The sequence below is a fragment of the Catharus ustulatus genome, chromosome 9 (genome assembly GCF_009819885.2).
Source record: "Catharus ustulatus isolate bCatUst1 chromosome 9, bCatUst1.pri.v2, whole genome shotgun sequence".
Lineage (NCBI taxonomy): Eukaryota > Metazoa > Chordata > Aves > Passeriformes > Turdidae > Catharus > Catharus ustulatus.
In genome coordinates this window covers 2716101-2743909 of record NC_046229.1, presented here as the reverse complement: position 1 = coordinate 2743909, position 27809 = coordinate 2716101, and the positions used below count along the sequence as shown (strand labels likewise).

The following is a 27809-nucleotide window of genomic DNA, read 5'->3' as shown; positions in this document are numbered from 1 at the left end:
GGCTTCAAGTTGTGCCAGGGAAGGTGCAGATTGGATCTCAGGGAAAATTTTTTGATGGAAAGTGTCCGGTCCTGACACAACTGTCCAGGGCAGTGGTGGAGTCCCCATCCCTGCACGGATTTAAAATCCATGAGGATGTGGCACTTGGGTTAAATGGTGAAGATTTAAAATCCATGTGGATGTGGCACCAGGGTTAAATGGTGAAGTGGAACGGTAGGACTTGAAAATCTTTTTCCTAAACCTAAACCATTCCGTGATTCTGTGACACGGGCTCGGATCGAGCAGAGCACGGGGACACGGCGGTGCTCGGGGCTGCGGCAGGGCAGCATCGGGAGGAGAGGAGAGAACAGGACAGAACAGGACAGGACAGGAGAGGCCAGAACAGGTCAGGACAGCCCACGGATGTCGCCTCTGTCCCGGTGCCAGCCCGGCGCTCGGCGGGCGGTGCCTTTAAGGGGCGGTCGCGGGGCGGTGGCGGCGGCGGGGCCGGGCTGGCTCCGGTCCCCCCCGGCTCCCGGAACTCTCCCGGCCCGGCCATGGTGCGGATCGTGACCGTGCACACCAAGCCCTACGGCGACCAGAAACCGGGCACCAGCGGGCTGCGCAAGCGGGTGACGGTGTTCCAGAGCAATGCCAACTACACCGAGAACTTCATCCAGAGCATTCTGGCCACCGTGCCGCCCGCCGAGCGCCAGGACGCCACGCTCGTGGTGGGGGGAGACGGCCGCTTCTACATGAGAGATGCCATCCAGCTCATCGTCCGCATCGCTGCCGCCAACGGGGTAAGCACCGAGCGCCCTGGACTCCGGGATGCGCTCTGGGATGCGCCCTGGGCTTCGGGATGGGCTCCGGAATGGGCTCCGGGATGCGCCCGGGGCTCCGGGATTTGCTCCGAGGCGCCCCCGTGGCTCCGGGATGCGACCAGGGCTTCGGGATGGGCTCTGCAATGGGCTCCGGGGTTTGTTCCGGAGCTCCGGGATGCGCCCGTGGCTCCGGGATTGCTCCGGGGTGCGCTCCGGAATGGGCTCCGGGGCTCCGGGATGGGCTCCGGGATTTGCTCCGGAGCTCCGGGATGCGCTCGGGGCTTCGGGATGGGCTCTGGAATGGGCTCTGGGATTTGCTCCGGAGCTCCGGGATGTGCCCTGGGCTCCGGGATGCGCCCTGGGGCTCCGGGATTTGCTCCGGGATGCGCCCTGGGCTCCGGGATTTGCTCCGGGATTTTCTCCGGGGCTCCGGGATGCGCTCCCCGCCCTCCTGCCCGCAGCGCCGGCGGAAATCGCTGGCGCTCGGTGTCTCGGCGTGGAAGTAACGCGGTGAGTGACACCCGAGCTGGCGGGGCTGGCGTGGGACAGGCAGCGGAACCCCCGGCAGCCTGTTCCTGCCTGCGGGAGTGAGTGGACATTGGTCAGGGCGGAGGTATGGCAGCAACCACCACTTGGCTCTAATTCCTCCTTCTTTCTTCTGGCTGTTGGGTTTTCCAGCTAAAACAAATCAGCGGCACGGTGTGCAGGCGGGGAGGTGCTGGGAGGGAGCAGCGATCCCTTCCACAGCCCCGGAATGTGTCTCACTGCTGGGGATTCCTCCGTGGGTTCGCCCTGTTCCTGTCACTCGGTGCTCAAAAGAACCCCGGCAGGGAACGTGATGTGCTGAGGTCGAGTTGGCAAAGGGAGGCTTTCCCCTACATTTACTCTTTTCCCCTTCTGGGACACCAACAGCAGCAAACATTCTTCCTCATTACAAAGGAGAGAGGGGCTGAGGGTGCTGTTAACCTCACAGTTACCCATTTCAAATTCCCATGCCTGTAAATATCTGACTTTTCAGGAAAAAAATAGTGATTTGAGATTGCTGCCTTCTTAGGGCATAAAGAAGCAAAGAACTGGTTTGGATTCTTTTAAAACCATGCAGCAATTTGTCTTTTGTGATGTGTGGCAGCTGCTCAACTTTGATTCCATAGCCCAGCATCCCTGCTCTGGAAGTGATGGATAGAGCAGCCTTCCCTGATGGAAAAGCAGCAGGCACTGGTTTATTTATTTGTTCTGGGAGGAGGTTGGAGTTGGAATAGGCAGCATTCCTGCCTGAGTGCACACACAGACAGGATCCCTGTGGATTACCCTGAATAAGCAGAGTGGGAAACTCATTCCCTGGGATGAAATGTGAGTTTGTGCAGGTTTTTTGGATGTGCATTCAGGGCCTGCTGGGATGTGGCAGCACTCCAGGCACCGACTTCTCCATCATTTACACTTCAGCTCCATCCCAGAAGCAGAGGCCTGGGATAGAGACCTGCTGGGGTCTGATGAGGTGTTTTGGGAGGGCTGGGAAAGTCTGGGATCCTCCCCTGGATCGTGCAACCACTCACGTAGGAGCAGGGCTGAGCTCGCTGCCAGAGCTGCAGCTGCGGGTCCCGAGGGCTGCCCTTGCTGGCAGGAATTTGCCTTGGAGCGTTTTGTCCACGTGAATTCTAAATGCTGGGGCAGAATTGGTTATAAAATCAGAAAATGATCAGAAAAGGCAGGAGGTGGAGGGAGGAAATGTGTGGAATAATGTGTGGGTTAATAAATGAGCAGCAGGTAAAGCCTGGCTGAGTGACCAGAGGTACAGTGAGGTGAGCTACAGAGGGCAGAGCCATGGGAACTGGATTACAGATATTTGCTCCATTTTAGCAGCTCTGGCCTAAACAAGAGCAGGAACTGCATTACCAAACTCAAGAGCAGCAGAACTCTCTGGTCCCTAGAAATGAGGTGACTAAAACCAGAGGATTTCTTATGCAAAGCACTGGTTTAAAAAAAAAAAAATTGATATATTTGCCTTGTTTTGGAGTTCTTGGTTAGCTGGGTAATTGCAAATATCAGTTTCCTGGTGGTTACCACAGTGTAGTTAAGTAAGTCACTTAAAATCCTCTTTCTTCATAGTAAATATGAGGTGACTGGAAGTTCCCTGCCCTTCAAAGAGAAGGATGGACAACTTCATTCATGGTAAGGAAGTGCCCTGCAGAACAGGGACCAGCACATGGAAACTTGTTCCTGCAGCTGTGGGTTTGTCCAAGTGCTGGGACTCAAACACCTCCTGATTCCAGCAGCCACATCTGGGGGGAAAACTCAGTGGCCTCATGCTGAGAAAAGCTGAGTAATACCAAGAACACTCCTGGAAAAATGCATTTGTGGTCCTGAGGATTAAGAGGTGATGGATGGATGCTTTAAAATCACGTGGTGGTGAGATCTGGTTGCATGGTGCTCAGACCTGAGGACCACAACCAATGATCTTTAGTTTTGCAACATAAAAGGGAAGGATGTTAAAATTAGCCTGAGTTTTGTCTCCACCTGGAATGGTTAATATGCAACTAAATATTTATTTTTAAGTAGCAACTACTCAGTTTGTAGTTATGAGATTAAGGGGTGTTTATCTTATTTTAAAGTTTGCATTTCTGTAAGTAAACTGAAATTGTTTGCCATTCCCAGTTGGAATCCAGTATACCCTACCAGCTTTCCTTGATATTATTTCCACAAATCAGATCTTCACAAGTCCTGTTGGAGCATCACTGATCAGCAGCACTGTGGCTGTGCAATAATTTAATGTCAAAAATGACAGAAACTGTAAATCCAGGTGTGGTCATAGAAGCAGCACCAGGCTGATTCAGTGACATTGTCACCAGCTGTTCCCCAAATTTACTGTGCCCTTTATTCCTTCCTTACTGAACTCTTCTCCAAAGTTGCCACACTCAGGCACATTGCTGAAAGGTGTTTTGAGTGCCAGGCTGTGCCTTGCATGTTAAATAGAGCCTGTTTTTGTTTTATACTGCAGGACAAACAGGGCTTTTGTCAGAAATGCTGCCCTCTCCCCCAGGAAGTTTGGGTTCCTGCCTTGGCTGCTTTAACTTTTTATCCCCCCTCAGTTACCCAGGGAAACCAAGTGTCCAAACCTGTTGAATTTATTTGTCACTGCTCTCCTTTGGTAGCTCCCTTTTTCTTTTTGCTGCTCTGCCACAGCTCCCACTGAGATCTTCCCTTTGAGTCAGAGCTCCTGGGATTAAAATCATCAAAATAAAGTGCTCATAAAGAAAGTTCTTCCGGAAAAGCAACCCCTGTGTACCAGGGTTAGATGTGGTGATGCTGGATCCTCCAGGCCAGTAGGAAAATCCTCAATTTCTGACTTTCTTACGTTACTGTTTTCTCAGAGCCAGAAGGGGAAATTGAGGTGTGATAGCTAAAGTGAGGAAATAAATACCACTTGTAGATATTTCCTGGCTGCAGATGATGTGGCTTTTAGAAGACAGCAGCTCTCACAACCTCTTTTTACACCAGCTTAGACTCTTTTTGCTTGTAAAGTTAATTGGCTTATGTCAGTTTGCAGTGGAAGGTGATTAAGTGGTCAGGTTGTCCAGTTTCAGTGCCCCTTTGGAATTTTAAACTGCACTCATGAAACTCCAGCTCAGAGCTAGAGCTAAGGTGCTTTGCAGTTAATCTCTGCAAATCCAGCAGGCAGAGCTGAAATTCATCCTACCAGAGATTTAGCCGTAATCTCCTGGGACAATGACTGTGCATGAGCACACACCTCAGCTGGGGCTGGGCTGGCAGGGCAGAAATGCCTCCCCTTTGGCAGGGCAGAGTTTGGGATGGGGAGCTGGGCCGGAGAGCTGCTGTCCATGTTATTCCAAATTTGGGCTCACCAGGATTGAGAAATGCATCCTATCATGATCCTGAGCTGGCCAAAATATTGATTAATGCTTCAGATAAGGAGCTGAAATTTATTTTAGTAATAAACACAGCTTAGATATCAGTAAGTTCAAAGAATTCTGAAGTAATAAAAGGGTAACATGTACACTTATAGTACATAGTACAAGTTGCAGAGTTACAAAATAAACAGCAGATGTGGTGTAGAGGGCAAACAGTTGCCAGGATCACTCAGTTATGCAGATAAAAATAATTTCTTGATTTTAAAATCAGTTTGTTTTAAGTGAAAGTCAGGAAATAAAGCCTCACCAGGAGCACAAGTCCTGAGCTGGGGCAGCAGCCCTCAGACAGGATCTGGTGTGGATGTGGGAGATTCCAGCAGGAATGGCTGAATCATTCTGTAGGGAAGAAATTCCTCCCTGTGAAGGTGCTGGGGCCCTGGCACAAGTTTTCCAGGAGAGCTGTGGCTGCCCCTGGATCCCTGGAAGTGCCCAAGGCCAGGCTGGACAGAGCTTGGAGCCACCTGGGATAGTGGAAGGTGGTTTTGGGTTCAGGTGCAGATTTCCAGGAGCATTCAGAGCCAGGGGCTCTGGGGCCAGAAATCCTGGAGCACTGAGGAAATCCTGCTGGAATCTCTCCTCTTTTCCCTGGTGCAGGGGCAGGAGAGCAGAGATCAAATGCAGATTTGGGTGTGCTTTGAGGGGGTGACCATTGAACAGAGAGTTTCACAATCCTGGTGGTTGGTGTGTGCTCTCCTGGAAGGGAAGGCTCAGCCCCTGCCAGTGGGACAAACCTGGAGCTGGGATTTATTCCCTGCCAGCCCCTGTCACTGCCACCCAACTTTTCTTTTCAGCTGTGGTGGGAACAGAACAGTCTCTTCATTTTGGAGTGATTCATATGAGAGTGCACTTGTGCTGTTGAGATGGTGCCAAATATCTTTTTTTTTCCCCCTCTGAAATATCTACAGCAACTTCCAAGCTCAGATTTTTAATTAATTCTTAATAGAAACACAGGGTTTTGCAGTGGCAGCAGCACTCCTTATATGACCAATAACACCCTTGCAGTCTGTTTATTTTCCTTGGGCTCCCTTTGGCCTGGCATTACCAAATGCCACTCCCAGCAGTGGCTGCCTGCACCAGAGTCATCCTCGGCAGAAAGTGCCAGATTTTGGCAGCTGCTCAGTGGGGTTTTCCAGGCTCTTGGCACCCTCTTATGGCCGATGTGCAGGGACAGCACCAGCACTGGAACTTTCCTCAGGGCAGCATTTAAGGGAATGGGATTCTGCCTTAAAGGAGAGCCACAGATGAAGTGCAAAGTGGATTTATTCCATTTGTTACCAGGATTTCAGGCTGAGTGTCTTCCTGGCTGAGCACAGAAAAGGAGCAGAAGGAGCTGCCTGTCACCAGCTGCTTGCTGTCAAAAATTCCTGCAAAGCTGGAAAAGGAAGCTGGCAGCTAAACACAGCCCCACAAAGGGACATTGGCTTTATGTGCCCTCTGGATGGGGACAAAGACCTGGGAGAGGAATGGGAATGAAAGAAGAGGAGGAGAGGGCACCCCAGACCTTGGAGAAGCCTGACCCAAGGGTGGGAACAGGGAATTGCTGCTCAGTTTGGCCTTTCCATGGTGGCTTCCCCCTACAATTATTTTTCTTGTCTGAATGCCTAAATATGAAATTGTAGCTTGGGGGAAGGCTGGGTTTGTGTCAGAGTGAGGAGCTGGCACAGTCTGGCTCTCCCAGGCTTGGGGAAGACTCCAGGTGAAGAAAACTCCATCTCCCAAAAAAGATGCACAGCTCTCTCAGGGAGAGGGGATGAGTAGGAACCATGAAACAAAGCCAAGGCAGGAGCCAAGACTCTGCAATATTTGATGAATTTAAGCCCTCTCAGAACAGTCTTTTTTGTCTTTTATTATTAAAGTCAAAAGTTAGTTAATAGTTTAAACTGTTCTTTGTGTGTAAAAGGACAGTAAAAGGAGACCTGGCTTAGGAAATATCCCTGTCTGTGCCAGGTTGGCTGTTGTGAGAGGGAGATTCTCCCACCTGCCATGGGGAATTAGAGATCCAGGAAACAGGACAAGGAAAAGCTCAGAGCACTGGGGCTGTTTGCTGTAGCAGAGAGGTCACTCAGATCCTAATGCTGAAGGATTTTCTCAGTGAGGAGCTGCCAAGAAGAGGATTATGATCCCTTTGTTTGCTGTGCCAGCAAGGGAGACATCCAGCAGATTGTAGGGAAGCACATCCAGCTGCAAGGCTAATTTTGCACTGGCAAAAAAGATCCCAAGAACAAGTTGATTTAACTTCCAGGAGGAGACCTGGGTGTCATTGATGCAGTTGTGGGGAGGGAGCAGATGACCTGAGGGACTTGTAACAATCATCACCCCAGCAAAACCTCCCAGATCTGGATCAAACGACCTTTCCCCAGTCCCTGCCCCAGTGCAAAGGTGCTCAGCACCCACCTCTGGTGACATTTTGCACCTCTGGGTCCTCTGGCAGCTGTGTGATCCCAGTCCTGGCTGGCCAATTCCTGGTGGTTTAGTTTGTCCCAAACTGTGGTGCAGATGTTCCAGGAAAGCCCTGGGAGCAGGTGAGCCCTCCAAGAGTGGGGTTGGTGTGGCTGTCCTTGTCCCTGTGCCTTTTATGCTTTATATTTCATTTAATAGAATGTGCTTCACTTTATGCACATAAACACTGCATGAATGACCCTCCTCCCCTGCTTAATTTAGTTTAATTCCTTTCTTCCACTCCCCATGCACTGAATTACACACAAATTCCAACCCTCCATGGGCTTTTCCCTGCCAGTAAATCCAAGTGCATCCCATGTGCAGTCACAGGAGCTGGTGGCTGTCCTGTGCCCTCCTCCTGTCACTTAATGCCATGGCATTTCCCAGGGCAGCAAGAGGGGAAAGAGGCCTTTTCCTGCCAGGTGTAATTTTGGGAGCTGGATTTTGGGTTCTGTGCCACTAGAGGGAAACCTGGGCCTTTGCATGGGAATAAAGAGAGCTGCAGGATGTTGAACAGTGTGGGTGGATAAAATACAAACCAGTTTTGCTGTGCATCCCAGGCAGTCTCACTGCTGGGATAAAAGATGTGTTGGTTCACACAAATTATCCAAGTCCTTTTTAATTGCTGATGGATAAATCAGGATCTTGGGGACATGGTCAGTGGTGGCCTTGGCAGGGTTGGGGGTTTATCTGGATTATCTCAGAGGGCTTTTTCAACCTTTGTGGTTCTGTGATCTCCTTTGGAAGGAAATTTTTCAATTATTGGAGCAATGACAAAATCAGGACCACAGGAAGGAGTCCCTGAGCACCTCCAGAGCTGTCACAATTCAGCTGTGTGCACACACCTCCTTATTCCTGCTTTTAACAGTGGGACAAACAGAATCATTACCAAATGTCTGTTCTTTAACTGCTCCAGTAATATCTATAAATTGTTTCCAGCAGCTCAGGCAGAGGACTCTGTTAAAGAGGCTTGGAGGAAAGGCTGATTTTAGGATTATAAATGGTTTGGGTGGGAAGGGACCCTAAAACCCATCCTATTCCCATGGGCAGGGACACCTCCCACTATCCCAGGTTGCTCCAAGCCCCAACCTGGCCTTGAACACTTCCAGGGATGGGGAATCCACAACCTTCCCTTCCCCATGCTCGGGAAGATGAGGATTCACAGCAGTTTCTTCTGTTTGTGTCTCACCATGAACAGCATTACTCGATGCTGTTTTCCCAAACATTTGATAGTTTTCTGTGCTTTTAATCTGGGTGAGACTTGCTGGGAACGTTCAGCTGAGGCTGGTGAGGTTTTCCAGCCAAAGTCTGACCAGCTGTTCCTGCTGGAAATTCTCTCTGTGTTTGAGGGAGCTGTGGAAGTCAGATTGTCAGGGCAGGAGTCGCATGAGCAAACGGGAGGTAACAGATCCGTTCCCTTCCATTTTAAGAGTGACCTTTAACTCACCAGACTTTGCAAAATAGCTGCAGAAGGATCCTGCTGGAAGTTTGCCTCCAGAGCCCCTGAGTGAGGCCGGGCCTGGCTCTGCAGATCTGGGAAAACGCGGGAGCAAAGCAGCACATCCCACCTCCCTGCCCTGGGACATCCACACGGATTCACACTGCTGGCCTCCATGGCATGGCTGGGAGCAGTGCCTGGAGCAACCAGGAGGTGACAGAGAAGACAGGAACCCTTTGCCAGCCTTGCAGTGAGGGAGAGCAGCGTGGGATTGTGCCTTCTCCCTGACATTGATCCCCCACCGCAAGTGCGAGGACGCGGCTTGGGTTACGCGAGGTGCGAGGAGCTATTTTTGGGGTGTCCAACAGCTCCCCCGAACTCCTGCCTCCTAGGTGGGCCATTGCTGTGTCAAGGCTGGGGGTTAATTTTACCATATTTGACTTTTTAAATGCATCTGTGTGAAAAAAAGCCATGGAAGACGCTCCCCTGCCTGTGCTGACGGTGCCAACAGCTCCTTACAGCGACCAGAGACCGGGAACCAGCGGCTTGCGGAGGAAGACCTCGTTCTTTGAATCCAAGCTGAACTATTTGCAGAATTTTATCCAGAGTATATTTTTTTCCATAGACCTGAGAGATCGCCAAGGAGCCTCTCTGGTGGTTGGAGGTGATGGGAGGTACCTCAATAAGTCTGCAGTGGAAGTGATTGTCCAAATGGCTGCTGCCAACGGGGTTGGTAAATGTTAAAGGGCTGAATTCCTGTGGGGTGTGGCTGAGAAATGCAGGAATCCATCAGGAATTAGGCACTGGGAGATTGAATTCCCCCAAAGGCTTTATTCAGCTGCTAATTGTGGTGTTTTAAAAGCAGGTTGGGCAGTACAGAAATGAATGTTTTTCACTCTGTGTTGCAGTTGGGCAGAGAATACACGTGGAGGAAGGGAAATAAATTCTGCCTGGGGGTTGTGTTCTTGTTTTGTGCTTTGACATGCCCCAAGCTGTTGGCACCTGTGGATTTCTCACTTTCCATGAGAATATAAACCCCTGATATTGTTGGAAAATGGAGTAACAGGGAGAGCCACCAGAGTGGCAAAGCAGAAGGAACAACCATGTTTTGCATTTCTCACCAGGTGTAAGTTGTGGCTGTGGGATAAATGCTCAGGGAGCCTTTGAAAATTGATATGAGAGTCAGCAAGTGAGTGACAGCCTTTATAGGGAGCTCAGTTGTGCTGGAATTCTGTGTTTTGGAAGCAGAGCAAGAGGCTTGTGTGTTTGTGGTAGATTGTGGTTTGTGCAAGGGGCTTTTGTCTTTGTTTAATTCTGCTTTTTAAGAAGAAAAGGCTCTGCTGTCTGTCCTGAATCTCTTAGTGTAGAGCAAACTTTGTACAAAGAGACCAGATTAAAACAGTGTAGTGGGAAAATAATTATTTATTTTAAAAAATCAACCTATTTTCCATCTTGGGGGAGAAAAAACCTTCAGGCATTGCAAATGAATGTCTTCCTTTGAAATGAGTGTATGAGCTGAGCAGAAGAGCTGGAAAATGTGCACAGAGCCAGGCTTGGAGTGCCTGACACCAGGACAGGGGGAGATCAGGTTCCTCTTCACCAGCTCAGACTTTTCTCTCCCAGGTCTGCCTAAATTTAGGGATTTAGGGGGTGCTTTGGGTGTTTCCCATGGATTTTTCTCCTCAGTCTGGCTGGTACCTGTCAGTGTTGTGCTCGTGGTGCCTTGTGCTGCATCTCCTGCCCAGAAAGGGCTGCAAGGGTGGGCTGGGGACACCATGGAGCTGCAGGCACCAACATCCAGCCTGGAAAAGCTGTTCCCAGTGTTCCTGGGGGAGGAGGGGGCTGCAGGACGTCCCTGTGTGCATCCTAACGGGGTTTTCAGTAAAACCAAGGTGGAATTATTGCCTGGATGGTTTTGAAGTGCTGTAACCCAAACTTGCTGCACAAAGTGGGTCTGTTTTGAGAATTCCATGGGAGGTGTTTCTCCAACATTGCAGCCTGAGGTTTTCCTCACAAGAAATTCCACAGACTCAGAAAGGATTAAGTGTAAATCGTTCAGCACATTGTTACACTGAGCAACCTTCCCCAGTGCTTGGTGGGGAATGGCTGAAAACCTCTGGAAACCAAGGAGGATCAAATCAGAGCAGCTCCCATGGAGATGAGTGTTTCTTCCTCTCCTTGCTTGCTGTGGGGAAAAGCTGCAGGTCAGGTGTGCAGGGAGGGCAAGGACAGGGGATTTGTGTTCATCCAGCTCTCCTGCAGCTGCTGCCTGCTTTGGCAGGGAAAATCTCTTGTTTTTCCTTCCTCTGGAAACTGGGGAGCAGGAGGGGAAGTTTTGGAGAGGAGCTTCCTGCAGGTCCTGTGAATTCTCAGAGAAACTGAAGGAGCAAGGTTTGGAGGCCAGAATAAAGCACAGGACAAGGTGTGTCTGAGAATGGGGGAAAAGCCAGCCCTGTGGAGGCTGGGCTGCTTCAAATGAAATGTGAGGTCAAATAACTGAGTGATCATGCATGGGAAATGTGAGGTGCAATAAGTGAGTGATCAGTGCATGGGGAATGTGAGGTGCAATAAATGATCAGTGTGTGGAGATGTGAGGTGTAGTAAATAAGTGATCAGTGTGTGGAGATGTGAGGTGCAATAAATGAGTGATCAGTGGGTAGGCACAGTCAGGGCTCCAGTGTGAGCTGCTGTGGGCAGCACTCTGGGTTTGTAAAGTGCTTTTTCACATTTCTGCTGTTATTTGCTGGAGGTGCAGCTCTGGGCTGTGACAGCTGGACCATGCAATAACTGATGGGCAGTGAGGCTGGGGCTTAGCACCTGGCAGTGCCAGGGGTCAGGAATCACAGCCATGCCATGCCCTTGGCTCAGCACCCACCATGGCCTGGGAATGCTGCTCTTGATTCCTGCCTCAGCTTGTGATTGAATGAAATCCCTCCTCTTTGCCCAGCCTGTTCTGGGTCTGACCCCCTCAGCTGCTGCCTGGTGTGGTTTTAAATCCTGTCACCATTTGGGGGCTGTGGAAGGAGTGTGTTCTTCCAGGGAATCATCCACCTGCTGTTTGTTGCCTGGATTCTGATGCTGCTGTGTTGCTCAGCACAGTGCTCTGGATCCAATCTCTGATATCCCTGAATTGATGGGAAGGTGTGCTGCCTGCAGCTGCTCCCAGGATGTTCAAGTTTTGTGTTCTTTTGGCTTCTTTTGCGTGTTTTGAAGGCAAATTTTGAGAGCACAGCCAGAGGGGAATGCTGTTTTTTTTGTGGTTTATTGCCTGTGGAGAGCTCAGCCCCTCAGTACATCCATGTGCAGCACTGATGGAGGAAAATGCTCCAGCAGAGGGGGTTGGACGCACCTCAGGGAGCTTTGGCAGGAACAGAGCTGTGCTTTGGAGGTGTAGAAGAAGAGATTTCACCTCAAAAGTCACAGTTGTACTAATTATCAAAGAAGAGAAACAGCCTTGCCCTTAATGGCTTGTGATTAATAAAGATAAATGTGATAGAAGGGTTGGGCTGGCTGCTCAGAGAGGACACTTGAGGAAGAGACCTTTGAGGAGGTGGAGGAGCTTGGGGGAGGAAGGAGCAATCCAGAGAGAAGAATTAAACAAGGAAAGGGAGTTGCTGCTTGTTTTGGTCTGGAGGACAGGTGTCTGCTAAGAAAGGCAGGAGCCTCTCTCTGAAATGGAGAATGTAAACCCCCTCCCTCCAAATTATTATAATTTTGAAATCAAATGTTTTTTAGGCGAAGGTATGGGAATTAGGAATAACAGTTCTTTACTAGGGAAATTAAAATAGAAATACAGCACTACAAAGAACAAACCCCAAACCCTGACACAGTCAGAGTACAGCCTGACACCCGTCAGGCAGGGTGTTGGCAGCAGTCCCATCCCATGGTGGCTGCATCCTCCTGCAGTGACAGATGTGGCTCAGCTGGAGCAGTGCTCCTGTACAAGGTGCAGTTTCCCTCCGGAGCTCCAGTGGGGATGTGGAGAAATCCGGTTTTCCTCTGGAGTCCAGTGGAGAAAGGGGCTCCCTTAGTGTCCCAAAACCTCTGTTTTTATCTTGGTAAGAAATGTTGGGCTCTTCCCCCCGGCTGGAGCAACTCCCAATGGGATGCAGTAATTTTATCAGTGCCACAGTGGGACTCAATGGCCATGAGCAGAAAATGACTGGCTGGAGGAAGGATGGGTTGTGAAAAGATAAAGAACACTGCCCTGCCTGGTTTATAAAACATGGCCATGAACAGGAGATATCCCATGAGATAAAGAACACTGCCCTGCCTGGTTTCAATGGATGCCCATTAGCAGAATATCTCCCTTTTACAGCAGGTGAGGTCAGTGAGGCTGCTGTGAGGTCAGTCTGGGTCTGATGGAGCTGGAGTTTGCAGCCACAGCTGAGCTAGGTGAAAGCTGTGTTCAGAGCCTGCAAACCAATATTTGCAGCCAGAGTCCAGCAGGAAATGCCAGCAGCCAGAGCCTGAGCTGGACCCTGCAGTAGGAGCTGGCTGTAGCCAGGATGGCAAAGCTGTAAAGAAGAATAAACCAGGACACTTTCCACGCTGTTATTTAACCTGCGCCTTGGCTCATCCCTACCCCTAACCCACACCAGCTGTGACAGTGCTGGCAGAGTTTGGGGCTGGGATCTGCCCTGACAGGGCTTTGCTCTGCTCCTCCTCTCTCAGATCGGGCGCTTGGTGATCGGGCAGCACGGGATCCTGTCCACGCCCGCCGTGTCCTGCATCATCCGCAAGATCAAAGCCATCGGGGGCATCATCCTCACCGCCAGCCACAACCCCGGCGGGCCCAGCGGCGACTTCGGCATCAAATTCAACATTGCCAATGGAGGTCAGGCACCCAGCCTTGCTTTTGTTGCTGTCACTGTTGAGCTTTAGCCTCCTGCTGCCTGGTTTGGGATTAAATGTGTGTATTTCTGTTGGGACTCAGATGTTTGTTCGTTCTTACCTGGATTACACACTCTGAGTTCTGCAGCACTTCAAGCTGAAAATGGAGCTCTATCTCTCTCTCTCTCTCTCTCTACAAGGCTTTTTAAGGATAAATCATCCAGTTAACAAATGACACCTAAATTATTTTTACTTTTTTTACACCTGTAGCCCACAACTCAAACTTTTCTATCAAATTACAAAATATCACCCAAACCCATGGAGAAGGTGAAGAAGGACAAACCTCCACCCTAAAACTTCCATCTTTGTTTATGTATATTACTGTTTTCTAAACCCTTAAATTCTAAGTTTTTCTCCATGTGATATAACACATTTTTATTTAAGCTACACACCCATAATCCTAGGTCTGTTATTCAATTTTGGAATGATTTTGGAACTCAATTTTGGAAGCTTCTCCACAACCTCAGGTTAAATGCAGAGTTCTCCTGGGAGTCAGTGCCTGGCAGCACAGAAAATCTAAAATTCTCAATGATCAGGGGTCCAAAACTATTATTATTATTATTATTATTATTATTATTATTATTATTATTATTATTATTAATTTATTTATTTAATGGAGCAGGTGATGCTCTGCTTCCCTCATCCCTGCTGCTCCTGTCTCAGCTCTTTGCTCTATTAATGAAGTTCCCTCCTCTTGCAGTTGGATCCTTTAACATCCTCTCCTTGCCCATTTCGTTTTGCAGGTCCTGCTCCTGAAGCCATCACAGATAAAATTTTCCAGATCAGCAAGAAAATTGAGGAATATGCAATCTGCCCAGACCTGCAGGTGGATTTGGGCACCATTGGGAAGCAGCAGTTTGACCTGGAGAACAAATTCAAGCCATTTACAGGTAAACAAATGTTCTTGCTCCTGGCAAGGTGAGGATTTTTTGTGGTGTCTGTGTGGCCTTTCTGACCTCTCCTCATTTGTTCCATAATCCCAGTGAGGATATTACTCCATTCATTTATTTGTTGATTTTTATTTATATAATTTTTTGTCCTACAGAAGTTTCTGCTTCAGTAGCAAAATCTTGATCCATCAAACTTAAAGGCTGTTTATTCTGCAAGGCAAACATGTACTTGAAAACAGAAAAATGCAGTTAAAGTGCATTTTCCTAATTAAAAATTACAGAGTTTAATCTTTCAACTGATTTTTTTCCCATGATTTCACATATAAAAGGTGTCCCTGTGAGTGGAAAAGCTGTTTACCTTTCACATGTGGCTTTTGTCAGTCAGCAGTGAAATATGAAAATAAATTTTAAAAAGACTTTTTAAAAATACTGCAACTATTTTTTTACCATCTCCTGGTGCTTGTAATTAACAAAGAAATAACTTAAAAGATAATAAAAGTTGGTATTTCTCTCAGTCCCCATTTCTTTGTAGTGGGATTTTTATGCTGGATTTTGTTTTTATGTTGGCTGCAAAGGTGCAACTTTTTGAACTATGAAATTCACACTTCCCATTGACTTTGGTGGGAATTAAAGATCTGATTTTATATACATATTTTGAAATTTAACTGAAGTGGGATTGAACCCTCTTGGAGGAAATCCAGGGAGCCTTAACTGGGAACAGAGTTGATTAAATTCCTAATTTAGCCCCATTATTCCTATTTTGATTTTCTGCGATGTTCCAGGGCTTTGTGCTGAGCCCTGAGCACAGCAGCAGGACTTGGCTGGGAGGGTTGATCCCTGTCTCCTTCTCTTTTCCAGTGGAAATTGTGGACTCTGTGGAAGCCTATGCCAACATGCTGAGGAATATTTTTGACTTCAGTGCCTTGAAGGAGCTGCTGTCAGGGAAGAACCAGCTGAAGATTCGCATCGATGCCATGCACGGGGGTAACGAGGGCTGGGCTGGTGCACTCTGGGTCCCTTGGGGATTTGTCACCTACTTCAGACTGAAAGATTTTTCTCTGCAATTTATATTGCAAGTTTGGGGTTTGGTTTGTGTTTTTGATTTTTCTCTTTGGGAGCAAATTTTTTATGTCTTGTGTTATTTCCTTTTGTCGAGTGTTGTGTTTTGGGGGTTGGAATGGGCTGATCTTTAAAGTCCCTTCCAGCTCAAAGCATTCTAGGATTCTGTGAAATGTTTAATGCAATCCTGAAATGGTTTGGGTTGGGAGGGACCTTAAAGTTCCTCCAGTCCCACCCTTGCCATGGGCAGGGACACTTCCCACTAGCCCAGCTTGCCCCAAGCCCTGTCCAGCAGGGATGGGGTGGATGTTGATTTGAGCTCCTAAACCACAAAGCACCTGAAGAGACCCAAACTGAGCAGCCTGAGCTGGGTGCTGCCATGGCTGGTGCAGAGCTGAGCCAACTCCTTCCTCTCTGTTCTGCTGACACAGTTGTGGGCCCTTATGTGAAGAAGATCCTGTGTGAGGAGCTGGGAGCCCCAGCAAATTCAGCTGTGAACTGCACCCCCCTGGAGGACTTTGGGGGCCACCACCCTGACCCCAACCTGACCTATGCTGCTGACCTGGTGCAGACCATGAAGACAGGGGAGTATGACTTTGGAGCTGCCTTTGATGGAGATGGGGTAAAGGAGCTGCTCAGAATTCCATTTTTTTGTCCTCTAACCATCTCTGTGGACTGAGGTGCAATTTTTCTCTCCCTCTCTCCTCTGTAATCATCAGTGAAGTCCTCTGTAATCATTACTGAAGTGAACAACTTGCTGCAGTTTTCCACCACAGAAATAATTAGATATTGTGTCAATAAGCCCAAATTGTATTTAAATAACTATTTAAAAAAAAATCAGCAGGAAGGTGAAACACTATGGAGGGGCAGCTGTGTAACTTCTTCAATGCTCTGTGTTTAGTTCAGCAAATCTCTGGGAATTGTTGGGTTTAGGGGTTGGGCACTGGGCTGAGCAGGGGGCTGAGCTGTACCTGTGCTTGTAAGAGCTGAAAAGAGGGATGCAGGAGTCCAGACTGGCTCTTTGAATGCTGATTATTGTATCCAGATATACACAATTTATTTATTATTTAAATGCTGATTATTGTAGCCAGATATACACAATTTATTTATTATTTAAATGCTGATTATTGTATCCAGATACACAGCAATTCAGGGGTGGTGGGTGGCAGAGCCACAGCTTTCAGCCCACAGCTTTCAGCCTCAGCTCTGGGTTTGTCTGAAGCTCTAGTTCTGGTTACAATGCATTATTTACTTTTCATTGTATTTATTTAATTAAAACACAACCAATCAATACCTTTACTATTACCTATACCCTACCATAACTACTGACATTACCATTTTCATGTCACTGTTCTCCAATCACACAAAGTCAGTGTGTCACAGTTTAAGCTAAAAGTTGTTTTTCAGTTTTCTCGTGGTGGAAAATTCTGAGATCTTTTTTCTACTTACAACATTGGCTTTCTTTTTTTCCTGTGAGAATCTTTTTGCTTTTCATCTTTTGTTTGAGGTGGATTTATCCTTTCCTCTGACCTATAAAAAGCCCTTCCAACACACACTAACACACCCTTTGCTTTCTAGTTACCCAGTAAGACTGGCTCAGCAATTCTTTATTCTATATCAAAACTTGCTATCATTTCTATTCCTTATTCAGATTCTACATTCCAAGATCTTTCTGTTATACACACACACCTGTGAGTCAAATCCTTACCCTTGCCAACATGTGGTGTCTCCCCCAGGACAGGAACATGATTTTGGGCAAGCACGGATTTTTTGTGAACCCCTCGGACTCGGTGGCCGTCATCGCCGCCAACATCCTCAGCATCCCGTACTTCCAGCAGACCGGGGTGCGCGGCTTCGCGCGGAGCATGCCCACCAGCGGGGCCCTGGACAGGTAACACAGTCCTGCCCCTGCATGGGTAACAGAGCCCTGGACAGGTAACAGAGACCTGGACAGGTAACAGCCATGGACAGGTGACAGAGCCATGGACAGGTAACAGAGCCATGGACAGGGAACAGAGTCATGGACAGGGAACAGAGCCATGGACAGGGAACAGCCATGGACAGGGAACAGAGCCATGGACAGGTAACAGCCATGGACAGGTGACAGAGCCATGGACAGGGAACAGAGCCATGGACAGGTGACAGAGCCATGGACAGGGAACAGAGCCATGGGCAGGGAACAGAGCCATGGACAGGGAACAGAGGGTTGGACAGGTAACAGAGCCATGGACAGGGAACAGAGCTATGGACAGGTGACAGAGCCATGGACAGGGAACAGAGCCATGGACAGGGAACAGAGGGTTGGACAGGGAACAGAGCCATGGACAGGTAACAGCCATGGACAGGTGACAGAGCTATGGACAGGTAACAGAGCCATGGACAGGTAACAGAGCCATGGACAGGTAACAGAGCCATGGACAGGTAACAGCCATGGACAGGGAACAGAGCCCTGGACAGGTAACAGCCATGGACAGGTAACAGAGGGTTGGACAGGGAACAGAGCCATGGGCAGGGAACAGAGCCATGGACAGGGAACAGAGCCATGGACAGGGAACAGAGCCCTGCCCCTGCATGGGTAACACAGCCCTGGACAGGTAACACAGCCCTGGACAGGTAACAGAGCCATGGACAGGTAACAGCCATGGACAGGGAACAGAGCTATGGACAGGTAACAGAGCCATGGACAGGTAACAGAGCCATGGACAGGGAACAGAGCCCTACCCCTGGACAGGTAACAGCCATGGACAGGGAACAGAGACCTGGACAGGGAACAGAGCCATGGACAGGGAACAGAGCCATGGACAGGGAACAGAGCCATGGACAGGGAACAGAGGGTTGGACAGGGAACAGAGCCATGGACAGGTAACAGAGGCCTGGACAGGTAACAGAGCCCTGGACAGGTAACAGAGCCCTGGACAGGTAACACAACCCTGCCCCTGGGCAGGTAACAGCCTGGGGAGGGCACAGAGCACAGAGCCCTGAGGAGGGCACAGAGCCCTGGATAGGTAACACCCCTGGGGAGGTCACAGAGCACAGAGCTCTGCCCCAGCACAGGTAACACATGGCCCTCCCCACCTTTCTTTTCCTTAAATTTGGTAGTGGTACTTTCTTGGTGAAATGCTTTGAGATTTGCAACTTGACTTAAAATTGCTTTGAAGAGCTGTGTGTTTGTATCTGTTCTGTAAATGCACATCCCATCCATCTCCCAGAGATCACCCTGGGATGAAATAGAGGGATTGCACCCAAGCAGTGCCATTCCCTGCCTTCAGTGGCACCCCAGGAGAGCTGCTGATCCCATTTCCCCTGGGAGAATCCAGTGGTGTGACTTGGCCTTACCTTGGCAGGGTGGCCCAGGCTACAAAGATTGCTTTGTACGAGACTCCAACGGGCTGGAAGTTCTTTGGAAATTTGATGGATGCAAACAAACTGTCTCTGTGTGGAGAGGAAAGCTTTGGGACTGGTAAGTCAGCATTCCCAACATCACCCATGATGCTGTTGTTCCTCCTCTTAATTGTTTCTTTTTAGAGTTTGGGATTTGTCTTTCATCTGCAGTTGTTAATATTTGTAAAATATTAAAGTGTATAAAAAAGTCTTGGAGGAATTAGTGTGGAAATGAACACAATGCTAAAGGTTTAGTGAGGTGGGAGCTCCTCCTCCAGTTCTCCAGGAAGGAGATAGGCAGGAAGTTTGGGGCCCTCTTTAGTAGCCTGGTCACTGAGTCTGTGGGGATTGAATGCAATGCTAAATGTGTTTTTCAACCCTTGGTGGCCAGGAAAACCTTCTCAATGTTTTCATTTCTGGAAAGAAATACGGTTTGGAGCATGGAGTTTTATTAGGGAAGGTTTCAGGTCACTATTAAATCTCTGAGCTTAATAGGGCCCTCACTTTCCTGTTCTGAAAACAAGGTATGATTTATAAAGTTTAAATTAACACTTGCCTTTGAACAGTCTAAGTGAGTTACTGAGGTACTGAGAAACAAAGTGAACATCACAAGGAATTTACTGGGGGTGGGCAGGGCAGTTGGTGGGAGCAGGATTTGCTCCAGGTCAGAGCAGGGTGCTCAGGACAGTCAGGATTCCCAGGAGGTCTCTGCATTCCCTGAGCTCTCCCCTGTGCTTTTGTGTCCTGCCTGTGCACATGGGACCCTCCCTGTGGGAATCAACAACTGATTCCTGAGTTTGATCTGAATTCTCCCTGAGATGTTTTTCCTGATCTCTAAGGATCTCTGATGGGTCCTGAGGGAATTTCTCACTCAAACCTTGTGTGTTTTCATTCCACCACCCCAGAAAAACCTTTCAGCTGGTGTGTGGGTGCCTTAAACCCCCAGATACCTGGAGTGAAGTGCTTTGTGGAGTTGGGGTGCACAGCCTGACAGGAAAGGATTTCCCCAGCTTTCCTGTGGCTGAGGAAATGGGATCACAGCTCTGGGGCACAGCAGGTTGCTGTGGGGCTCAGCAGTGTCCAGGGGAGATATTTTTGCAGTCAGATATGACTGTGATATGTGGGACTGGGATTTGGCTGGGGGTTGGAGGGAAAGGTGAATTTCCAGAGAACCTGGTATTTCTGTAAAGAAATCTTGAAATAAATAAAGAAAGATTCTGGAGTTTTACCCTGAGTGATTTCAGCATGTGCTGAGTTTATATCTTGGCTAATGAGAGGGCACTGGTGCTTCAGGGAATAAATAAAACCAAATTCCTGGAGCTGTTGATGGGAGATGAACTCAAATTAGCAGCTCCCCAAAACTGTTCCCACCTCTGTATGAGCAACAAGCTGAGTTTGTCTCCATCCCCCAGCAGGTAAGAGACTGCCTCCCAAACCCAAGTGATTCCAGTGGCAGCAGGGGCTGAGAGAGAGGTTTGGGGTTCTGGCCAGGCTCATCCCAGTGCTGGGAGCTGAAGCAGTTTGGGGGAACAGCTTGGGAAAGGGCCCAGAGTGTTGGATTCCCCTACAATGCAAAGGGGTTTGCAAATGCTCTTGGGAAGGAAAAAGGAATGAAAAGGGGTGAGGAGGGTTGGTTGATGGGAAGTTAATGAGGAGTTGTTTAGAGCTGCACAGAATGGGAGTGTTGAAGGGGAGAGAGGTGAAGGAGCAGCCAAAAGACCCAGTGAAAATTGAAACAAACTGTGAGGCAGTGGGACTGCAGTGCAGCAGCAATTAGAGTAATGTGACATGACAGAATTCCTGCTTGCTTCCCTGGGTGTTTTATTCCAGCAATAAGCTGATACATCACATGGGACTGGTGTTTATTTAGCATTCCTCTCCATCACCTCTGCCCACCTCTCTGTGCCCTGAGGGGCTGTGGGGATAATTTATGGCCACAGCAGTGGGATTTGTGCAGAGCACCACATAACCCCTGCCCTGCCCCCAGCTCTTTCCCAGAGGATTCCCACCCTGGCACTCCTTCAGAGACTGGCATGGCAGCTCTGCACTGCTCCTGGCATTTCTTTAACACCTGTTTGGAGGTTTTCCAGAATGGGAAGGAGAAAAGTTTGCATCTGTGGGGCACAGGGTTGAACTGGTGTGCCAGAGGCACTGAGTGGGGGCTGGGGGTGCTCTGGGCCATCTGATCCTGTTCAGTCTGGGGGCTGTGTAAGCTCCAGCACCTCTCAGGTTTCCCAAGGGGTCAGTGCTGTGTGATCCCACTGTGCTTCCAGGGCAAGGCTGGGCTGCCTCTGGCTGCTTCCTGCTCTCCCTGCAGTGCCAGCTCTGTGGGAATCCACAATGAGAGACAAACTGAGACCCAGGAAATTCCACCAGAGCACGAGGAAGAACTTCCTTACTGTGTGGGACAGAGTGCCCAGAGAGCTGTGCAGTCTCCTTCACTGGAGACAGTCAAAAATCTGGATGAAATCCTGGGCCCAGGGATGGTCCTGCCTGAGTAGGGAGCTTGGACCAGCTGCCCCACTGTTGTTCCTTCCAACCTGAGCCATTCTGGGATTCTGTGACTCCTCCTTTAGCCAAGAGAGGAGCTTTTCCAGCCCCCAGTGAGAGCAGCCTGGAGGCTCTGCTGCTCTCTGCAGGTGGATGGAGCCTCTCCTTGCCCTGCTGTCACCAGCTCCCTGCCCTGCTGCTCCCTGCCCTGCTGCTCCTCTCCCCATTCTGGGGTGATTTTGGGGTTTTGGTTCCCCAGGAGGGCTGACATTCCCCTTGGAATCTGATCCCAGGGTGTCCTTGGCAGGCAGGACACCACAGCTGCTGAGGAGTTGATGTTCTCCTTGTTGTTCTCCTTCCCAAGCTGCTCCTTTGCATTTGCCGTTGGTTTTTATTTGATGCCTTTTTTACTGTGCATTCCCCATTCCTTCCTTGAGAGCAGAGTTAAGGATGTGTGAACAGTAAATGTGTGTGTGTTAAAAGATGCCAAGCATTTTATTTGGGCTGGAGCTGCAGCAGGTGAAACCCTGACCCATTTTAACAGGGATGGAAGTCTGGAAATGCTCCCCAGTTGTGAGCTGTGCCAGGGGATGGGGGAGAGGAGATGAGAGGGGGGCTGTGGTGTGAGAGGAGTGGGAATTGTGTGTGCTGTGGCTCCACAGGCTCTGACCACATCCGGGAGAAGGACGGGCTGTGGGCGGTGCTGGCCTGGCTCTCCATCCTGGCTGCCCGCAAGCAGAGCGTGGAGGACATCATGAAGGACCACTGGCAGAAGTATGGCAGGAACTTCTTCACCAGGTGGGCAAAGTGCTCCTGACACCTCCCACTCATGCTTTGGCTTGGAGCTTTTCTATTTTTCAGAATCTCTGCTGCTTGGTGTGTAACTCTGAAATTCATATTGGGTGTCAGTGAGGTCTCTTCACAGGGGAGTTGGACAAAACAATTCCTTCCTACCTAGCACAACTGGTACCCAAAAATCAGAAACAATGGCAAAGGAAAGGGGGCAAACCAGGGGGCTGAGACTTCACAGCCTGGGGCTGTGCTTGGATAATTGACCCCAATGTTCAGATGAACCAAAACTTATAAAAGTGTAAAACTCGTGCCCAGGATCCATCCTGGGTTTGATTTGGGTGCAGCCCTGGCCAGGCTCTGGCACTGCCCAAGGTGAATCCTTTCAATACATTCCTATTTTATTCTTTCAATACATTCTTATTTTATCCTTTCAGCAAATTTCTATTTTATACTTTCAATCAATTCCTATTTTATTCTTTCAATACATTCCTATTTTTCCTTTCAATGCATTCCTATTTTATCCTTTCAATAAGTTCCTATTTTATTCTTTCAATACATTCCTATTTTATCCTTTCAATCAATTCCTGTTTTATCCTTTCAATACATTCCTATTTTATCCTTTCAATACATCCCTATTTTATTCCTTTTGCTCTGTCTAGTCTCTGTCCCAGCTCAGCCTTTCCAGGCATCACCATTCCCTGTCCTGATGGCACTGCTGTGTCACCATGGGGCTGTTCCTGTCATTTCACTGCTCTTTGTCCTCTCCAAGCACTTGGGGTGCCATGAAATGGGGACTCACCATAATCCTTTTGGGTGTGCAGCTTTGGATTGTTATTGCAGACATAAATCTGGTGCTAAAGGCTGCACATTTTATATGTGCAGAGCACCTTTTTCTTCTTTTAATTGAGATTTTTTTCTTAAAATTTTTCATTTTTGCCATGGGATCAATACTCTTGGGACCTCACATCACAAGTTAATTTGTGATGTCTTCAGTGGCAGCAGCATCTCATAGAATGCTGCCCATGGCTGGTATTTACCTGGCTGAGTTTCTGTCCAGTCCCCAAACACTCAAATTTAGGCTGCAGTAGACATGGAATATGGGTATGGAAGGAGTGGGAACCAGCCTGCACACGAGCAGAGGTGGAAACACTGTGAAAGCATTAGGCAGAAATCTTTCAGCTTGGAAGATCTACATGAAAATTCCATCTCAAATTGCCAAGTGAAAGAAATTGCCTTTTTTTCCCCCCTACCCACTGCAAAACCAGCACACATCTGAGACATGGAAACCTGGGGGAAAATGCCACAGTCAGCATAAAAAGGCAGCTTTTAGCACTTGAGGTAATGTGTGCAGAGCTGAGCACTGCTCAGGCAGCAAACAGAGCAGCACAAATCCTGCTGGCAGCAGGAGCACAGATCTGGGATCTGCAGTGGGCTCCAGCCCCTCTCTGCTGCCTGTCCTGCCCAGCAGGGTCATCAGAGCTGGCACTGGGTGTTTTCCCTCTCTGCTGCCTGTCCTGCCCAGCAGGGACATCAGAGCTGGCACTGGGGGTTTTCCTGGGGCAGTCACAGCTGTGGGGATGCTCTGGGGGTGCTCACAGTAACCATGAGGCAGAACTGCAGGAAATTCTTGGCAGCCAGTTGGATCTTGGCCCTTGGTCTGATACTCAGCATGAGACAGCACTTTGTGCTTTCATCTCCTGGCACCCCATGCCTGTGATAAGCTGTGCTGTATCCCAAGGGTCTGTGTGGATGTGGCTGTAGTGTGCTGCACCTGGATTCCCCTTTCTTTTCTGGTTTGGGGGAGACCTTAAAGCCCATCCAGTCCCACCCCCTCCCATGGACAGGGACACCTTCCACCATCCCAGGTTGCTCCAAGCCTGGATAGGGGATCCAAGGACAGCTTCTCAGGGCAATGTGTTCTGTGCTTCTGTGTGCTTGTCTGCCTGTCCTCCCCTCCAGGGTGGGAGCAGAGAACACCCCAGAGCTTTTGTGTGCCCCAAACCATCACAATCACTGCACCCTCCCCTCCCTAACCCCTGTGTGCTGCTGCTGCAGGTATGACTATGAGGAGGTGGATGCAGATGCTGCCAACAAGATGATGAAGGATTTGGAGACGCTGATGTTCGACCGCTCCTTCGTGGGGAAGCAGCTGTCGAGCGGGGACAAATCCTACACGGTGGAGAAAGCTGACAACTTCGAGTACAACGACCCTGTGGATGGCAGTGTCTCCAGGAACCAGGTGGGCACAGCACTGGGAGTGCTCTCCCCATGTCCTGTTAGCAGGAAGAGCAGTGGGCTGGGAATGCTGTCAGTCCCTGGCTCTTGTTCTCCAGTGTGGGTCAGGACAGACGTTGATCCCTTTAGGAGAGCTTAACACAGGAGCCTTCTGTGGCTCCCTGAAGGGGAGGGATGGTGCAGGTCATGCTGGGAATCATGGAAAACACCTTGGCTACTCACAAGCACAGAGCTGAGGCTCTCCCCTCCTGTGTTGAGCAGGGTTTGAGGCTCATCTTCTCCGACGGCTCCCGCATCATTTTCCGTCTGAGCGGCACCGGCAGCGCCGGCGCCACCGTGCGCCTCTACATCGACAGCTACGAGAAGGATGCTCAGAAAATCAACCAGGACCCTCAGGTGGGTGCTGCACCTCAGTCCTGCCACAGCTGAGCTCTTTCTTAGCCCTGCTTTGCTTGGAGCTCTGTGGAGGTGCCAGGAATTTTGATGTCTTTCATCCCAGTATAAATAGGATTATTAAAAAAAAAGTATTCCTGGGAACCCCTCACAGCTGCCTCTGCCACAGCACAGGTTTTCTGTCTGTGTTATCCCTGTGCCTGCTTCAAAAAAAATCAATGGGATGCAGCTGTAGCTAAGGTGAGACTGCCCTGTTCTCTACTGAGTTCAGTAAATGATCTGCAACATCATTTACAAATGCTGCTGAGCTCTTGTAGGCACTGGAGGAAAAGAATCCTCCTCTCGTATTTATGTTTAGCCTGGTTACCAGGAGAGAGTTTTTCACCCAGAAGATGGCTGGACACTGAACAGGCTCCCCAGGGAATGGACACAGCCCCAACCCAGAGCTCCAGGAGTGTTTGGACAATGCTCCCAGGGACAGGGGGGATTGTTGGGGTGTCTGCAGGGCCAGCAGTTGGATTCTGGGGATCCTTCCAGCTCAGGATATTCTCTGATTCTCTATTCCCCAGCAAACACTCTGTGGGCTCTTTGTTACTAACTTACTGTGCCATAATTGACAAAAAGACTGAAAATCCTCCATTCTGAGAGGGAGAGGAACTTAGGATTTCCCTGTGCTGTGCTGATGTGGATTTTGGGATACAGCACAGGGAGGGTGGCAGCAGCACCACTGGAGCTTGGCATTTTCTCTGTCCCTGCTCCCAGAGCTGTGAGCCCAAAGCAGCCTTTGGTCAGGAGAGCTGAGCTTTGGGTGTGCTGGGCTGAGCTGGATGCTGAGAGATGCAGTGTGGCAAGGCTGCATGTGCTGCTCTGCAGTTCTGAGCCCTCTCTTTCCTCCCTGCAGGTGATGCTGGCACCTCTCATTTCCATTGCACTGAAACTTTCCCAGCTCCACGAACGCACTGGCCGCTCGGGGCCCACCGTCATCACATGAGCCAGCCTGAGCTGGAGAGTGCACTGGGGCAGCACAGCCCCTCCCTGTGTCCCAAACTGTCACTGAAAGAGGAATTTTGATTTTATCCCTGTATTTAAGAACACTGTTTTGCTGCTAAGGATAGCCAATAAACCCCAGCCCTCAGCACCCCTTGTCCCCTTTGCTGCCTCTCTTTGTCTGGTGGGGTGGGTGTGGTGCTCCTTACACAACCTTTGGGGCTTTGGACTCCTGGCTTTTCCTTAAACAAAAGGCTCTAGGAATAACAGAAACACTAAATTCTTCAATAATCCACAGGGGGCTTTTTTTACTATCTTGGAAACCTTCCTGGGAAAAAAGCACAAATACTTGATCCTGGTTTGGATGAGCTTGTTTGGTTGGATGTGGACAGTAAGAGCCTTGGAATAATCAGATTTACAGGCATTAATGTGCAATATCTTATCCAAGGGCACAGAGAGGGTCACTTTGGAGACAGCTGTAGCTTGGTTTGATGTCAGGGCTGTGCAGCTGCACCTTCCTGCTCTTTTCCTGGAAGTACTCACATCAGTGGGATGAGTTTAGGTGCTGTCCCCTCTTGGTTTGTTTGCCTTTGTCACCCAAATCTGCAATCTCTGTGTCCCATCTCACCTGCCCAGGGCAGAAACTTGGGCTGGGTCCCTGGGCAGGCCTGAGGGAACAGCTCTATTATCCAGGAATGTGGAACATCCCCCCCTCATCCCAACCTGCCAGCACCACTTCCAAGGGAGACTGGATGTGCTGGCAAAAGGATTTTTTATGTCACCTGTGCACAGGTGAGGGGTCTGTGCTGCTCCATCTGCACTGACAGCTCTGCTGTGGGGTGGATAAAATCCCTCAAAAACCAGACACAAACAAGTCCAAAAGCTGAGGTAGGACTCAGGAAGAGCCTGTGTGTGTCCTGTGCCTCCCTGGGCAGGATTGTTCCAGAGGTTTCCCTCAGGGCTGGCTGCAGAGCACTAAACCAGGAACTGGGATTAGTGGGGGAAAACCAATTTGGCTGCTCTAATTTGCCTTTCAAGCATTGTGTGAGCAAGTGACCCCAGAGTTTATGGTTGGCCTCCTGTTAAAGCAGATCAGTCCTGGGTTCCTCCTAATGGAACTGTGAGTGTTTTAAACTGCTAAAAGCTGCTCTCTGCCCATCCTGGGGCTGACTGGTGCTAACAGCTCACTGCTGACACACAGCTCTCCTCTCCTGGGGCTCCCAACTTCTTTCAGCACCTCCAGAATGAGAGGCAAAGTTTCCTGTGCTCTCATGGCTTTATCTGAGCTCAGTTTCTCCAGCTGCTCCTTCCCACCACCCCTACAGGAGCTGCAAAGTGGAGCCCAAACGTTCTCCCTGTGACAATTAGAGCCTGTGCAGCCCTTGTCTCTCTGGCTCATGGGATTTGGAGCTCTGTACCATGGGGAAATGTTCTTCCAGCTCCCTGGCAGGACCCTGGAACCAGCTGGGGATTGGGCTCCTCTCTGATACTGGTGACTGGACAAGAGGAAATTGCACCATGGGAGGGTTAGATTGGATATTTGGGAAAATTTCTTCCCCCCAGGGCAGTGGTGAGCCCCCATCCCTGGAGGGGTGGATGTGGCATTTGGGGAGTGGTTTAGTGGTGGGATGTGCAGTGCTGGGGAACAGTCAGCCTCATGCTCTGAGGGCTTTTCCAGCCTAAATGATTGTGTGATTGTGTGGCTGCTGGCCAGAGATCCCTCCTGGGGAAGCCTGGCTGGATTTGCCTGCTGGGTCACTGAGCAGGATGCAGCTCTTGGCAGCTGCCCCAGTGCCAGCACAGCCCTGACTGCACAGCACAGGCAGGGAAAGTGGCTGTGCTTCAGCATGGCTGCTGAGCTCCAGCTAAGGGAGACTCTGAGGTTCTGGTAGTCCTGAGTTTCTCAGGAAATCCACTTTTACCCCTGGGCTGGATCCTGGTGGATCCTTTCCAGGTCAGGGACAGGGGGAGCACGGTCAGTCCTGCAGCATTTGATGGGCTGCCTTTGCAAAGCCGTGGCCACAGAGGGGTTTGCAGAGCCTCAGCCCCTCTGCAGATGGAGACTCACATGAAAAATGACTCC

General features: G+C 49.5%; 1 protein-coding gene across 2 annotated transcripts; it reads left to right on the top strand.

Annotated features, from left to right (window-relative positions):
- The first annotated feature begins 487 nt into the window (after nucleotides 1-487).
- PGM1 (phosphoglucomutase 1) lies at nucleotides 488-25877 on the top strand. Of its 2 annotated transcripts, none has more exons than XM_033067195.2 (11): nucleotides 488-782; nucleotides 13281-13443; nucleotides 14243-14389; nucleotides 15248-15373; nucleotides 15880-16070; nucleotides 17185-17339; nucleotides 18793-18908; nucleotides 21982-22117; nucleotides 24167-24350; nucleotides 24608-24742; nucleotides 25641-25877. In XM_033067195.2, the coding sequence occupies exons 1-11, from the start codon at nucleotides 537-539 to the stop codon at nucleotides 25728-25730; spliced, it is 1689 nt and encodes a 562-aa protein (XP_032923086.1). In that variant the 5' UTR covers nucleotides 488-536; the 3' UTR covers nucleotides 25731-25877. The 2 variants fall into 2 exon arrangements, with proteins under 2 accessions (XP_032923086.1, XP_032923085.1); XM_033067194.2 differs by lacking the exon at nucleotides 488-782 and adding an exon at nucleotides 8975-9335.
- The last annotated feature ends 1932 nt before the right edge of the window (nucleotides 25878-27809 follow it).